The following is a 15,000-nucleotide window of genomic DNA, read 5'->3' as shown; positions in this document are numbered from 1 at the left end:
CTGAGACTCATGTGCATGACATGCAGTGTTTATGCCTCCATTGAGACTATCTTACTACCGTTGGGCACTGACAAGGCCCATGTCAGGGTGAGATGATGAAGCTGTGGATGAGCTCAGTTTTGTCATAGTCACAGTTCATCAGTAGTTCATGTTTATGTCATGGCATGTCAGATAGAGGCAGTTGGAGGCCAACAGTATGACAGAAACAATGAGCAGTAGGGACCATGAGGAGCAGTAACCATGAGGGGTCTCTCTCTCTCTCTGTGTACATGTAGAGGATGAGGTCTCCCTGAGTCTGTGTGTGTGTGTGTGTGTGTGTGTGTGTGTGTGTGTGTGTGTGTGTGTGTGTGTGTGCACATGTAGAATAGGAGGAGGTCTCCCTGAGTCTCTGTGCTTGGGCTTCCTCTGCATCTTGTTTTTCCTGCGGATCCTTATCTGATGCATGCCATTGCAAAGCAGAACTCGCTCTGTGTGTGTAGTATGTCATGTTTCTGATGCTGTTCATTTCTTTATGTAAACACACACACAAACACACACTATCTGTCTCTCTCTCTCTCACACACACACACACACACACACACACACACACACTGCATTCTGAACTGACCTGACCTGGACCTGAGTGAACAATGAGGCCTATGCATTCTCTGTGGTTTATGCATGTCCACACACACACACACACACACACACACACACACACACACACACACACACACAGAGAGAGACACACGCACACACACACACACTCAAACATTCATGTGGCTCCCCACTTGACCTCAAATGGACAATGGAGACTGCGCTCATCTGGTTATGCTCACTGGCACAAGCATGCATGCACACACAAACTCTCTCTCTGTCACACACACACACACACACACATAAAGGAGTTTCATGAGTAGGCTGATCAATGCGCCTTTCAAGAGTCCATGAATGCACTTGAGTAGTAGCTGATTTCTTCAAGTTCTACTTGTTCATTCTATGAGGACAAGCTGTGGAACCCTCAAGCTTCTATCTCTAAACTTGCAAGCCAGGACCAGCGCACTTTCCTAAATCACCTCCGCAAACACAAGCCAGATATTGTGTCTTCATGCTAACAATATAGTGTTTTTCTACTGTAGCCCTTTGCCTAGTAGGCCAAACTCAGACCCAGAGCCCCCCCCCCCGCTCTAAAATCACTGAGGGCATCGGTGAGATGAAATCACTGATATGAAAGGCCCACGTGTGTGTGAGAGGGAGGTATGCATGTGGTTATATTTTAATACACACTGTGATTTTATTCCACTAATTTATGGTGTGTGTACATCAAGCGTCCCTCTTGTACATTTAAGCCCAAACAGCTCGTAATCCGCCATATGCCTGGCATCTCCCCACTCACTCCCATAAATTAGAATTGATGTTTCACTATCTCGTGGAGCTTTTATTATGTGCTGCGCTGCCAAAAAAGTTTTCAATTTGTATGGGAGAAAAAGGCAAACGGCCACACCCAGCCTCTCACACACACACACACACACACACACACACACACACACACACACACACACACACACACACACACACACACACACACACACACACAGCCCCTCCAGCCCCACCATGCACAACCTCTCTGTCTCTCTCTCTCTCTCTCCCTCTCTCTCTCTCCCTCTCTCTCTCGCCCTCTTTCTCAATCTCATTCTGAATGCATAATGCCAAGCACACATAAATCCACCGCATTTGAAATAACATTTGATTGATGGTTTGCCACCCCTCCTATGTCGTTCCGTAAAACAGATGGGTTTGAATTTTGAAATTTAGCTTTTCGTCAGATTGTCGTATAAAAGATCCCACCAATAAAATCCACCTCTGTTTTTTTTCCTGATCACCAGGGACCAATAGATTTCCTGTAACGTTATGAAACTATTGTTCCTCAGTTTTTGTGGCTGGCTGATGTAGTATGTGTTGATTTTGTAATGCCAGTCAAAAATGTCTGTAGAAGGGGTGGAGAGTCATAGACAATTAATTCACCGCTGTCATTAAACTATTGAACATTTTGTCTCAAATACCCCTGAGTTAAAGCTTGAAGCAGATGCATGAAGAGGCTTTGCAACAGCGCTGGCATCTGATCAAATAGCATCTCGCACTCGTATGTGCTTCATTACTTACTGTAGTACACTACATTCCCAACCATTCAGTTCAATTCAATTAAACAAACCATAAGGATGACCACAGTTTTTAATAACACCACACACCTGTAGGCCTGAGCTTGACATGCTTGTGTTGGCCTCTCAGAAGTTAAAAGCATAATTTACGGTATGAAGTACATTTACAATACATTTGCTCATCACATCATAGACAGCATGCAGACACTGTCATGATAACTTCTGATTACCCTGGCAGATCTCAGGCAGCATCCCTGTGACCTAAATCCCTATGTGTAGACTTCACATGACCTCTGACCTCTGTCCACAAACCCCACATGGCCAGCCTGTTCTCCGCCTGGTCAGCGTATCAGATCTACTGTACCCCAGATGCACGTAATGGGGGCGCTGTCCTTCTCCACGATTCGAGAGCAGATAGGCAGCCGATGGCCTCTCCGTAGGGCATTCCTGAAGAGAGCCTGTGTGTATCTTGGGAAACTCAGCCTTCTTGCCCACCCCCCCATATGCCTCCCCCCCACACACACCCCCCTTCTGACAGGCTTGTCCCCGTAAGCAGCTCACTCAATTCAATTCAATTCAAAGTGCTTTAATTGGACGACAAATAGGGCATTTGTATTGCCAAAGCAGTCATACAAAGGGTAAGAAAAATGAGGAACATGAAATCTAAATGTCTATGTGTAGAATTACTTAGACTTAAACTTAACATATATATTACAGAACGAAAAAGGAAAACCTATAGCTTTGACAAAAGATATGCGCTTTTCTCAGAATGTTATGCTCATTTGGTAAACGAATGTAATCAATACGATAAATCAAGGCATCACCATCTGAACTCAATGACCACATCTTTTTCACGGTGGAAACACTTAGCCACAAATTGATTAACGCATCAGTCATAATATGCTTGAGAACAGTGGATCCCATAGTGTAGAATTTGCAAGACGCCAGAGGGGTCATGAGACGGGTGACGACCAGAGGAGGACATAAAGAGGATGAGGACAAGGAAGAGAAAGACCACAATGTCAAAGACAAGTTGTTTCAGATGCAGACGCAAGATGCAGTCTATATCCACACTTGGACCTTGTTGTCATTGTGTTTTCTTTACAATTGAATTCCATGGACATCAACAATGCCAAGGTGCAGATATTCAAACCAGGGCAACAAGAGCACTCCTAATACATTATCATTTGGGATAATGTTACTGTAGTTTCCATCAGACTGATTTAGTTTGTACCTGGTCCACTCACCACACATATGCCCAATTTGTTAATGCATTTCAAGGCAGGACGTATATCCCATGGTATTTGGCAAAGGCAAACATGTTGGTTTTCTGAATCAGTCATTTCACAACCCCTCTCTCTCTCTCTCTGTCAATCCTCAAAAAAGAAAAGAACACTCTTTTTCACCTTTTCTAACACCCTTGCGTGACTGGCCCTAATTGCCTGTGAGTCATTTTAAGTGTGTGAGTGAATGACGTTCACTGGAGAAGGAGAATGTTGTTTTTCTTTCATTATTAGCAGCCACAGCACTTTGTCTTAGTCCACTCTGGGCTTCTGTGACACTGGACATTGCCAGGGGCCAGGCCTGAGGGGCCAGAACCACAGAGGGTGTCCCCCCTGAGCTCGTCAACATGCTGTCTGTGTGAGAGAGAAAACATATCTGTGTGTGTGTGTGTGTGTGTTAGAGAGAGAGAGAACATATGTGTGTGTGTGTGTGTGTGTGTGTGTGAGTGAGTGTGTGTGTGTGTGTGTGAGAGAGAAAACATATCTGTGTGTGTGTGTGTGAGTGAGTGTGAGTGTGTGTGTGTGTGTGTGTGTGTGTGTGTGTGTGTGTGTGTGTGTGTGTGTGTTAGAGAGAGAACATATGTGTGTGTATGTGTGTGTGTGTGTGTGACTGTGTTTGTATTTGAGTGTGTGTGTGTGTGTGTGTGTGTTAGAGAGAGAGAGAGAGAGAGAGAGAACATATCTGTGAGTGTGTGTATATTTGTGTGTGTGTGTGTGTGTGTGTGTTAGAGAGAGAGAGAGAGAACATATCTGTGTGAGTGTGTGTGTATTTATGTTTGTGAGTGTGTGTGTTAGAGAGAGAGAGCGTATCTCTGTGTGTGTGTGTGTGTGTGTGTGTGTGTGTGTGTGTGTGTGTGTGTGTGTGTGTGTGTGTATGTCTGTGAGTGTGTGTGTGTGTGTGTATTTGTGTGTGTGTGTGTTAGTTAGTTAGAGAGAGAGAACATATGTGTGTGTGTGTGTGTGGTAGAGAGAGAGAACATATATGTGTGTGTGATAGAGAGAGAGAACATCTGTATGTGTCTGTGTGTATCTGTATGAGTTTGTATGTGAGGGAGTTAGAACATCTATGTTTGTGTGTGTGTGTGTGTGTGTCAGAGAGAGAGAGAGAGAAAGAGAGAGAAATCATATGCACTTGTGTGTGTGTAAGAGGGAGAGAGTGTGAATTCTTGCCGTCAGGATGACTCTTATTTACAAAAGCCAAAGCCACAAGGTAACCATTTAAAGTCAGATATCATCACAATATGTGGGTCAGTGGGCCTTTTTACCAGAATAAAACATAAAACACAAGCACTGTCATTCAGGTCTCCACATGCTTGGTCACTGCCTGTATATGTCTATGGGTTTGGTTTCATTTACTCCCAGTTTCAGGTTTGTGTCTGTAAGACATACTGCTGTAAAGAGGTATGTGTTCTCAGCTGGCCGGCACAGAGAGGTGACTCACCTCTGAATGTTTCCCTTTTTATCTCTGCTACCGTAAATTTTCTCACTCCTTTTGAAGTGTGGACGTGTTTGGCAGTCTAGTAAGGACACAGCAGATGTCTGCTTTTGAACTTTCATACAGCCTGGTTATGCCTTCCAAAAAGGCCCACTGAAAAAGCTCAGCGATGGCTCAGGGATGATAGAGTGTGTTTCTCCTACAGTGATTTACAGTGTATATTAGGGCTGAACGATTAATTGCATTTGCGATTTAATCGCGATATGATAGAACGCGATTTTCTAACCGCAACGTTCGAGATTAAAAAACATGGTCTAAAAAAAAAAATCTTTTTAAGATGGTACATTTTGCACACAATGTTTAAAAAGTGCATGCCTAGTGTTTATACTTAAAATTACTTTTTTTTAAATTACTTAAATGCACAGTGGCAAAGCCACCGATTTGTTGTTCTTGTTTCTGTAATGAGCAGTTAAATAAAAATGTAAAATGTGGGAAAGAATATTTTACACTAAATGTATCTAATATTGTGTTGGTCATATTTAAATCATTCATTACGTTTTGTTGGGGGAAAAAAGAGGATAAAAAAAAAAATCGCATATTAAATCGCAATCGCAATATTTTGGTAAAAAATCGCAATTAGATTATTTTCCCAAATCGTTCAGCCCTAGTGTATATTCAGATGATAGCTGACTCTGCAGATGTATCCATGCCCCATCTATGCCACATTAACCCCTTTGGGGAGTACGATCACAGCTATGTGATTAGAATGTTGCCAACTGAAGGTTCCATTTGATGACATAATAATGAGCTCGAGCAACCATTATGAATGGAAGTTAATGTAAATTCTAGATCAGGATATTTCTGGAATGACTTGTAAAAAAACTAAAATCCTCAAAGAGGGCCAGATTTGATTCATGTCTAGGCCATATCCACGCTAGATCTTTGCAAGCTTTATTCCAGGTCCATGTCAGATGTGACCCAGAGTAATCTGTTCTCTGGGTGTCAGAAGTAGCTGAGCTTCAGCTGTCTAAGATGACTGAGTTGGAGATGAGGAGGGGTGGGTGGGTCCCGCATCCAGACGCTAAGATTCACAACAGCTGGGAGAAGTTAAAAACAAGATGCTCTTAGGGATAGAGTGAACGCCTCCAACAATAATGAAATGTGGGGAAGAGCTGCACTGAATCCAGGCCAGAGGAAGAGGATGATGTGTGTGTGTGTGTGTGTGTGTGTGTGTGTGTGTGTGTGTGTGTGTGTGTGTGTGTGTGTGTGTGTGTGTGTTTAAAAATGACTTCTATCCTGTGTGCCATATAGGTCAGTCAACCAGTGAAAGCCCGTACCACACATAACCAAGGTCAGGGAGTAAATCGTCTCCAAGGGGGGGGGAAATGATTACTACCCTGAATAAAGCAGGTCATCTTCAGGTGGACTACTGTACACTGGGCAATCCCAGTGCCACAGTGCCTTATTTTAATGGCAAACCTTTTACACAGTAATTGTACAGTGTTTGGACTTGTACATATAGCTGGTCGGTGCCCTTGGAAACAGGGTGATGACAACATGGATGTGGATACACAGAGGGATATGCCCAGATGGAGGAGAACAAGGGCTGTGTTTGTGGCTCAGCTATGGGGCAGAAGTTCCCAAGAACCAAAATCCACCAAAAACAGAGTTGGATGGCATTGCATCATCCCTTAATGTTCTCATTCCACGGAGATTGAGTTATACCTCTGTTTCCTGTATGGAAGTCTGTCTCTCTCTCTCTCTCTCCCTCTCCTATTTTTTTTCTCTCTTTCGCCCTCACTCTTTCTCTCTCTCCCCTCTCTTTCCTCCTCTCTTGTGTTTTCTCTTTATGTCTCCCTCCCTCCCTCTCTCCCTCTCTGTCTCTCTCGTTCTTTCTTTCTTTCCCTGTCTCTTTCTGTCTCTGCCTAACTATTTAATGAAAAAGGAATATGAAATTATGTCTGCCAGCTCACTGTGTGATGTCATCTCATAACACGCTGGAAGGTCCAAGCAGTCACAAGTTGTCTGCCTGGCCGGTTACACGCGCTGTTTATATTTATAATTTGCATCAGACAGGCAAAACACTATGAGGCCAAGCAATAAAAATACCATTCACGGAATCCATGATGAATAACCAGCCCTGTCTCTTGATGCAGACAGACTCGACTTTCCCGGAGACTAGGCTCTGATTTGGTTCATTCTGACTCTAATGGCCTAGGGTTACATGACATGTTAGCATCAGCAATGATGAAAAATGAAGAAGTCCTTGTGTAAAATAGTTGAATTTCGTTCATACATATACAGTCCCTTTAGCTCAACAGGTAGAGTGAGGTGCTAGTAACATGAGCTCAGTCAGGGATCACATATGGATGAAACTGTATATCTGTATATCTATATATCTATCGCTTTGAATAAAAGTATCTGACAAATAAATAAATGCAATATATATTTTGTTACTTACCGTCACTTTTCTTGTTGTTCCAGGGCAAAGTACTTCCGGGGAAGGAAGCTCAACGGAGAGTATGAGATCCGCGTTGAGCAGGTTGGTAGCCACACCAAGTGGATGTTACTGTAATAATATTACCCTGACATATGTCCTGTCCCACAGTAAATGATGATTATGATATTAGTTATATTAGACTGAAATACATCAAGCCACATTGATACTCAGAGTTTAGGCTTTGGAGACAAATGCTATATGAATTGAATTGAACTGAGCTGAACTGAATTGAATTAAGTGAATTCAACTAATGCTCCTGTTCTGGTTGTACTGTGAGGCCTTTGCCGTGGCAACGTCCGCTAGTTTTTCCCTTGTTGGAGTCCTCCACTCCAGCACTGCAATCTTCTGCTCAAGTATCTGATGGGTATCTACATGAGAAGGAATAGCTCTGATATATCTTTTCTACCAGAGACCTGGTCCATTACTGGCTAATGTTAACATTTACTGCGACTTTATAAGTTCAACACAGTTTTGCAGATAACGTAGAGCCGTTACATTTTAAAACACTTAAAAGACTTTTGCTGAATACCGAGCCATTTTTGGAAGTAAAAACTGACTCATGGTCATGATGTGAGCATGAAATTCCTAAGTTTTGTATCACTACCATTTACACAAGCTATATCTAAAAGGTTCCTGTTCTGCTATATCTAAAATTTGAAATTGAAATGTCCTGTCATGTAATGCAGCTGATTTAATATCCATGACCAGCGTGGCCTGACATGAGATAGCCTTCGCATGACCTCATGGCGTGTCCTTGTGTGTACATGTGTTTATGAATTTTCAGTAGGTCCGGTTGCCAATGTATACGTAGCGCTGTACCAAAGTCTAGACATACAGAACGACAGTGGAGAGATAGCATCTCGCTCTCCCCGCAGAAAAGCCACTGGTGGTGCCATACATCTGCAAGCCATTCAGCCCCCTCTTGATTTGTCTTTGAAATGAAAGGGTGGGATTTTATGGGAGAGAGGAGGAAAAAAGAGCCGGCAAACTGCTTTTTTAAGAGGGTGTCTGTTGGCCCGGCTTTGGTTGTTGTGGCTGCATGGCGTTCTGTTGTGGGGAAGTGGTGGTTTCTTTTGGCTGGCTGGAGAGAAAACTCCCCCAGGGGGCAGGTAGTGAAAGTGCAAAGAGAGAGAGAGAGAGGGAGAGGGAGAGAGAGAGAGAGAGAGAGGGAGAGAGAGAGAGAGAAAGAAAGAAAGAGAGAGAGAAAACAATAATAATAAAAATGCCCTCTCATGCCTGCTGCAGCCTAGCCTAGCGACCTTCTATAAAGATGCGGTGTGGCATTAACAAGCAACGGTAAATCAAGACGTCGGCCATAGCAGTAATGGTGTCGCGTAAGACACTCTGCGTCCTCGAATGCCGCCGTCCTTTTTTTTCCTTCTTTTTCGTTTCACCATCGTCCAGAAAAGACAGCTCTGTCCTTTGTTGCCATGGTGATGAATGCCCGATTTCTCAACCTGCCCAACTTGGCTGAACTTTGTGGAGGGTGTTTTTTCTTACTTTTCCTTTTTCTTTCACTCGTTACAGAAAGCTTGAGACTAAAAATGGAGGGAGAGTGGAGAGGAGAGAGGCACAGTCTTATGTGAAAGTGCTGCAGGGCTTTGAAAATGACAAATAAATACCTTCCCTTTCATCCCCATGTCCTCCCCTTCAATTCCACTCCCTCGTTCTTTTTCTTTCGCTCCATCACCCTCTTCCTCTTTAATTTTTTCTCTTTTGTTCTTTTTCCTCCATTTTCTTATTTGCCTCCCCTCTTCCCCATTTTCTCACATGCTCTTGACATCTCATTTACTGTAACCCTCTTTCTCTCTTCCCCTCTGTATTTACCTCTATCACTTTATCCCTCTCTCTCTCCCTTTCTCTCACTCGTTCTCTCTCATAATCTCCCCTATTCCTGTCAGCTCTGGTTCTCCCTCACACCCCCACAAAAAGCCCAACTAGTCCTGCGCTTCTTGTGCCCGTTGCCATATAAGGTACCAGCTGGAGAGGATAAGTGTGTGCCTTGGAGAGAGAGTAGCGTAGACCACCCAGACCATACGGACAGGCCTTATGGGCTCCTAGCTCTAAAAAAATAAAAAATAAAACAGGGGGCTGTGATGTCCAGATAGCTTGCAGTAAAGTTCGACTGTCGAGCATCTCTAAATGCTGCACACATACACGCTCTCTCTCTCTCTCTCACACACACACACACACACACGCACGCACACACACACACACACACACACACACACACACACACACACACACACACACACACACACACACACACACACACACACACACACACACACACACACACACATAAACACACACTCACTGCACTCTGAACTGACCTGACCTGGACCTCAGTGGACAATGAGGCCTATGCATTCTCAGTGGTTTATGCATGTCCACACACACACACACACACACACCACACACACACACACACACACACACACACACACACACACACACACACACACACACACACATTTAGCTGGCCAGTCTGTTGGTATAAATGTGCGCCACACACAGATAGAGTCCACCTGAGGTTTACATTAGCAGGGCTGCTGGCCTGGGTGCTAGAACGCTGCCTCGTATAAATATGTCCAAGCTAGAGGCCAAGACTTTTATGTAGATTTTCCTACTCACTGCTCACCATCCATTCTTATTCCATGCTTAACATCACAGCTGGGGTGAGTTATTTGTTCTTGGACACGCAAAGTGTCTTCACATTCAGATAGCTATCACAACAATAGTTGCTTCGGGCTCTGTACATAGCAACTGGAAATTTAAACATGGTGCAACTGTATTAACCAACCAAGAAGCTTCAGAAGAACTGAGATATTCCTGCTTGCCCACTATTTTGCATGTGCGCAGCAGACTCAAGACAAACTCACGCAGTGGCTACAATAAGTCTGCCAGATGTTTGCGAGAATGGCTAACATTGCATTACATGTTGTATTTTTTGATTTTCCGTAGTTTTGGTTGCCAATCTATATGTAGCGCTACACCACAAGTCTAGACACGCTGAATAAAGTGGGAAGATAGCATAGCAACAACATGCAGTTCACAGCATGTTTCCAACTCCCTGTCTTTTGGAAGGCTCTTGTGTGGTAGTTTAAATTAGGCCATGTTGTAGTAGACCTGATTGTGTGCTATGAGTTCGTTTGTTCATGTTAACAGATCAGTCCATGAGAAAACTCGCCCACCAGTCTTCTCCAGCTACTTATAGCAGCCCAGTGATAATGGTAAGATGGACATTGACAAGAAGAGATTTTGGAAGTTATTCAAATAGATCCTATGCCAATAATGATTTGTATAAGCTTGTAACTAGGAAAAGGTTACACTAAGCACCTTTGCATGTCTGTGACTGTCTTTAGACAATCTATTTTCTCCCAAAGCTCCACAAAGAGATATTTCTCTATTTCTATATATATATTACTAATAGCTAGCTCACATGCTGCCATATGCTTGTGTTTAGGTGGGAGTTAATTTAAATGTTTATTTTGCTATATTAAACTAACAAAAAATAAAGCAAAGACTCGCTTTATTTGAGGCCCTGTTTCTGTCCTCACAAGAGTGCCCTGTTTGCTTCAGGCGATCCAGGCTGCCCAGGTGGCTGGTTGCACAGTCTGCCCTGACAGGAACTGACACAGATTCGGCCCGGCACTGGCTACCATCTGCATAGCATATCCAACCGACTGCCTTGCCTTGCCTTGCCTTACGTACCCTCAGGAAAGGGGGACACGACTTGACCCTGAACTGCCCCCGGCCTTGATGTACACTTAGTGGATCTTGTCTACTAACAAGTGTCCATGATTCTGTTCTCGCGGCCCTTCCATATGTTATCTCATCCCCTCGAGTGGCACTCTTTGAGCCTCTGCTCCCGCCCCAAGCAGGGCTCTTTCCATCCCCAGTAAGCGCTGATAATTCTCAAGCCTCTTGCTTTAAAGTCCAAGAGACGTGCTCCAATTTGGTTGTACGCCTCTGCCAAAAAGTGATTTTTATTTTTTTCCCCCGTGTAGCCGTGCCTGTGTGATGCCCACTAAGTGCATTGTCAATTGTAGAGATACGGCACTGACGTCAATGCAAAGGGTACAGCTGTATAATGGACGCTGCTGGAATGGATTAAACTGACAGTGGATGCGTGCTGGTATTCGGTACACTCAAAGCTCCCACACCTTTTCTTCCAAGATGGCTGTTTTTCTGATTCCTATTTGAAGACCAAGGCAGTTTCACCAATAAGAAATTGGATGATTAAGTCGTCAAGGAGCTCTCCAACTACCTGCGAGGACGTCATTTTGTCGGCTGGTTTTGCTCAGCGCTGTTTCCCTTTGAGCGAAGCAGCCCTGCCCTGGCAGGTGGTCCCTTGGACCACATCTGTTCTCCAGAGCCATGAACTCAGCAAGGGTGGCACGCTACCCAGTCTACCCATAATGCCCCATGTCTGTTGGCATCGTGCCAATGGGTGGAGGGGGCTTTATAATCCTCTCCGTTTTATCAGGCAGGCCTGTTGGCCGTGGTGAGGTGACATCGCTGTTTATGTTCCGTTTGCGAGGTCTGATACCAGTGTAAGGGGGCATCTGGACAGAGCTTGGCAGGGCCATAGATGGTAGACATTCCCCGTCGATGAGTTGCCCAGGTCTACCTTAGGCTATGCCACACAGGGTGCAGTGCCACCCAGGCCGCGGGGCCAGGTCAGCCAGGTTCACGACACCGAAACTGTTTGTTTCTAAATTCAGCATTGAACCTTTAATATTTACATTCTCATTTCACAGACACCTTGATCCTTATAAGCTATTTGCAGCTCAGGGAAGGTATGCATTTTAGCAGGAAACATGGCTTTGCTGTTGCCAGTCCCTTGCTAGTCCAGTTGCTATGTATGCATCAGAAAAGCAAAGACGAGTACTCCTGCGCTCCTGTGCTAACAACAGCAAGGCCTTCGGTCCGACACCCAGGGAGCACACAGTAGTAACTTTTATATTCCTTAAGACTCATGCAACAGAGGACCTGTGTGTGTCAGACTTTTCTCATCTTCAGCTGCCAGAGGTAATTAGTGTTGGTAGTCAGGTTTACTGTTTACATCTGGATAAGTCTGTTTGGGCATATGAGATCTAAATTGAGGTTCTTAAAATATATCAAATGAATCAGCTAGTGTATAAGTCAACATCTGCAAATGGTCTGCTGTTTGATGATGGACATCTGGGTTAAAAGATAGCTGCCCTGTCAGAGGGGGCAACCACTTCTGTCAATACGGGAACTATTTGAAAACCACCAGATTACCGCAAGCATCAGCCTTAAAAGAGACACAAATGCACATACACACATACGTATGCACACAAAACACACACACATACATGCACACCTCAACCCCTCTGCCCCCGACCCCCCCCGCCACACACACACACACGCCTTCATGCACACACACAAACACACAGTCACACTCACACAGACACACAACCACACACACACACACACATGCATGCAAGCACAGATGTCCTCACCCACACACTCACATGCACGTCCACACGCATGGTTTCTCGGTTTATCTGCAGTACCTAATTTAAAAGTCCCCACATTGGTAGAGCAGTGTTTGCATATACTCAGTGTGGGGGTGCGGGGGGGGGGGGGGGAGGAGGGGAGAGAGAGGCACGAGTGTTTATTTTACAGGGGGACATAATGGGCCGTTAAATGAGAGGTTGAGCGTCGGTGGAAGGGCCGCAGCTAAATATGGACCCATGTGACGGGAGAAGCAGCGAAACACTGCCCGGCTCGCTTAAAAAAAAGAAGCAGGCAAACGCTGTCCTGCGCTATTCTTACTGCCACGGCCATTTGATTTCTTATTTTAAAAGCACAGTTCATTTGCTGACTGGAGATGAGGTGGGAGGTTTGCTCCTGGCTGCACGTGATCCTATTCCATTTATTTTGGTACAAATGTTTTATTTTTCTTATTTGGAGTTACACAGAGCAAGAAAAACAACAACACCCCCCCCCCCCCCCCCCCAACACAACAATTATCCTTTCCCGCCATCCCATCCCCCTCCCCCTGATCCTGTTAAGTAACAGAGCTTGTTTGTGTCCTGGGACATTTACCCATTTCTGTACACAGAGTCAAACACATGCTGTGTGCTGTTGCAACAGAACAGTTTCCCTTTGGATATCAATAGATAGATCAAGTTCTTTATCTATCTATCTCTCTTTCTCTCTCTCTCTCTCTCTCTCTCTCTCTCTCTCTCTCTCTTAGCTCTCAGGTGACCTGAAGCTTTCTCCCCCCTTTGCAATAAACCAGTCTCTGGCCTTTTCTAAACTCAGTGACACCAGTTTAAAGAATCTCCCAGAAATACACACCAGGATTCCCGGACAGGCTTTGTGCTGCGGCTTTGACTGATGAGTGCTGGACAGGAGGGGGAAAGAAATGTGTTGGTGGCGTAGGGGAGCTGGCAGCAATCGAAGCGTCGAATCTGGGGGCGGTTGCTCGGTTTAAGGCCCTCTCTTTGTCACGAGTGAGTGGCTGCTGGGGTAGAGCTTGTTGTACACAGTGTTCCCAGCCAAGCCGAAACCTAAACAGCACCCTTAACGGAGTGAATATTCCAGGGTGCACTCAACAATAATGATACGGTGCACCACAGGTGAGACACAAGTGAGGAAAACGAGTGATGTGGGTTTTAGACAATGAGGACGTTTACAGTTTTTCCGCAATCGCCAGACACATTTCCTGAACTTCAAACCCACACAGTCAGTACAATAATCAGTATAGACCTCAGCCTTTAATGACACCTTCAAATGCTTCATTTTAAACCACAGTCTCCTCCATCTAAGACAACACTTCCGGAATTTTGCACACACAGCACATCATATACACACACAGACACACACACACACACACACACACTTGCACGGGTCAGGGGAGATTTATGATATAAGAAATTATAGAATGAATTTATGAAATGAATTTATGATCTATCTATCTATCTATCTAGCTATCTATATATCTATCTATCTATCCATCCATCCATCCATTGATACTGTATCTTGGCAATGGAGATCATTAGTCTAGCAGGGCAGACAGTTGTAGACAATGGCACCAGTGACTCTGGCTTCTCGGGGTGTCTAACTTTCTGCCCCCTTCCACAGCCTTTCAGATCACTTCCAAGCTCTGCACTAGTCCAGGGCCACTTCATAGAGGTCTGTGGGGAGATGTCATCCATACAGATAGCATGGGTGGACATAGAGAAAGAGGGATCAGCTCTGGGGGCCATTTGTCCCCTGGTCTGTTTCCTGTTTTCTTTTCCCAGGCCAGGAAGGCATCCAAAACAAGCCCTGAATGCATAACCCTGACAGTAACCATGGCACTCTGAAACCGATCCAGTTCTCTCTGTCTCTCCTCTCTATCACTTTCTGTGTCTTTCTGACTCCCTCTCTCTCTCTCTCTTTCCCTCAGTCTTCTGTCTGTCTCTCTATCTCTCTCTCTCTCTCTTTCCCTCAGTCTTCTGTCTGTCTGTCTGTCTATCTCTCTCTTTCTCTCCCTTCTTCTGTCTCTCTCACTCTCTCCCTTTTTATGTATCTTTCTGTTTCCCTTTCTCTCTTTCCCTCGGTTTTTTGTCTGTCTCTCTCTCTCTCTTATTCTGTCTTTCTTACTCTCTCCCTTTCTGTCTCTTT

General features: G+C 44.6%; 1 protein-coding gene across 2 annotated transcripts in view; it reads left to right on the top strand.

Moving 5' to 3' along the window:
- The window catches only part of LOC105912489 (synapsin-3), a 109,034-nt gene that overhangs the window by 16,433 nt on the left and 77,601 nt on the right, over positions 1-15,000 (top strand). For both annotated transcript variants that reach the window (XM_031583305.2, XM_031583306.2), the window contains one exon: positions 7,341-7,398. In XM_031583305.2, the coding sequence (XP_031439165.1) occupies positions 7,341-7,398 (58 nt within the window). The remainder of the gene's footprint in view (positions 1-7,340; positions 7,399-15,000) is intronic.

The sequence above is a fragment of the Clupea harengus genome, chromosome 16 (genome assembly GCF_900700415.2).
Source record: "Clupea harengus chromosome 16, Ch_v2.0.2, whole genome shotgun sequence".
Taxonomy (NCBI): domain Eukaryota; kingdom Metazoa; phylum Chordata; class Actinopteri; order Clupeiformes; family Clupeidae; genus Clupea; species Clupea harengus.
This window is presented reverse-complemented; position numbering and strand designations above follow the sequence as displayed.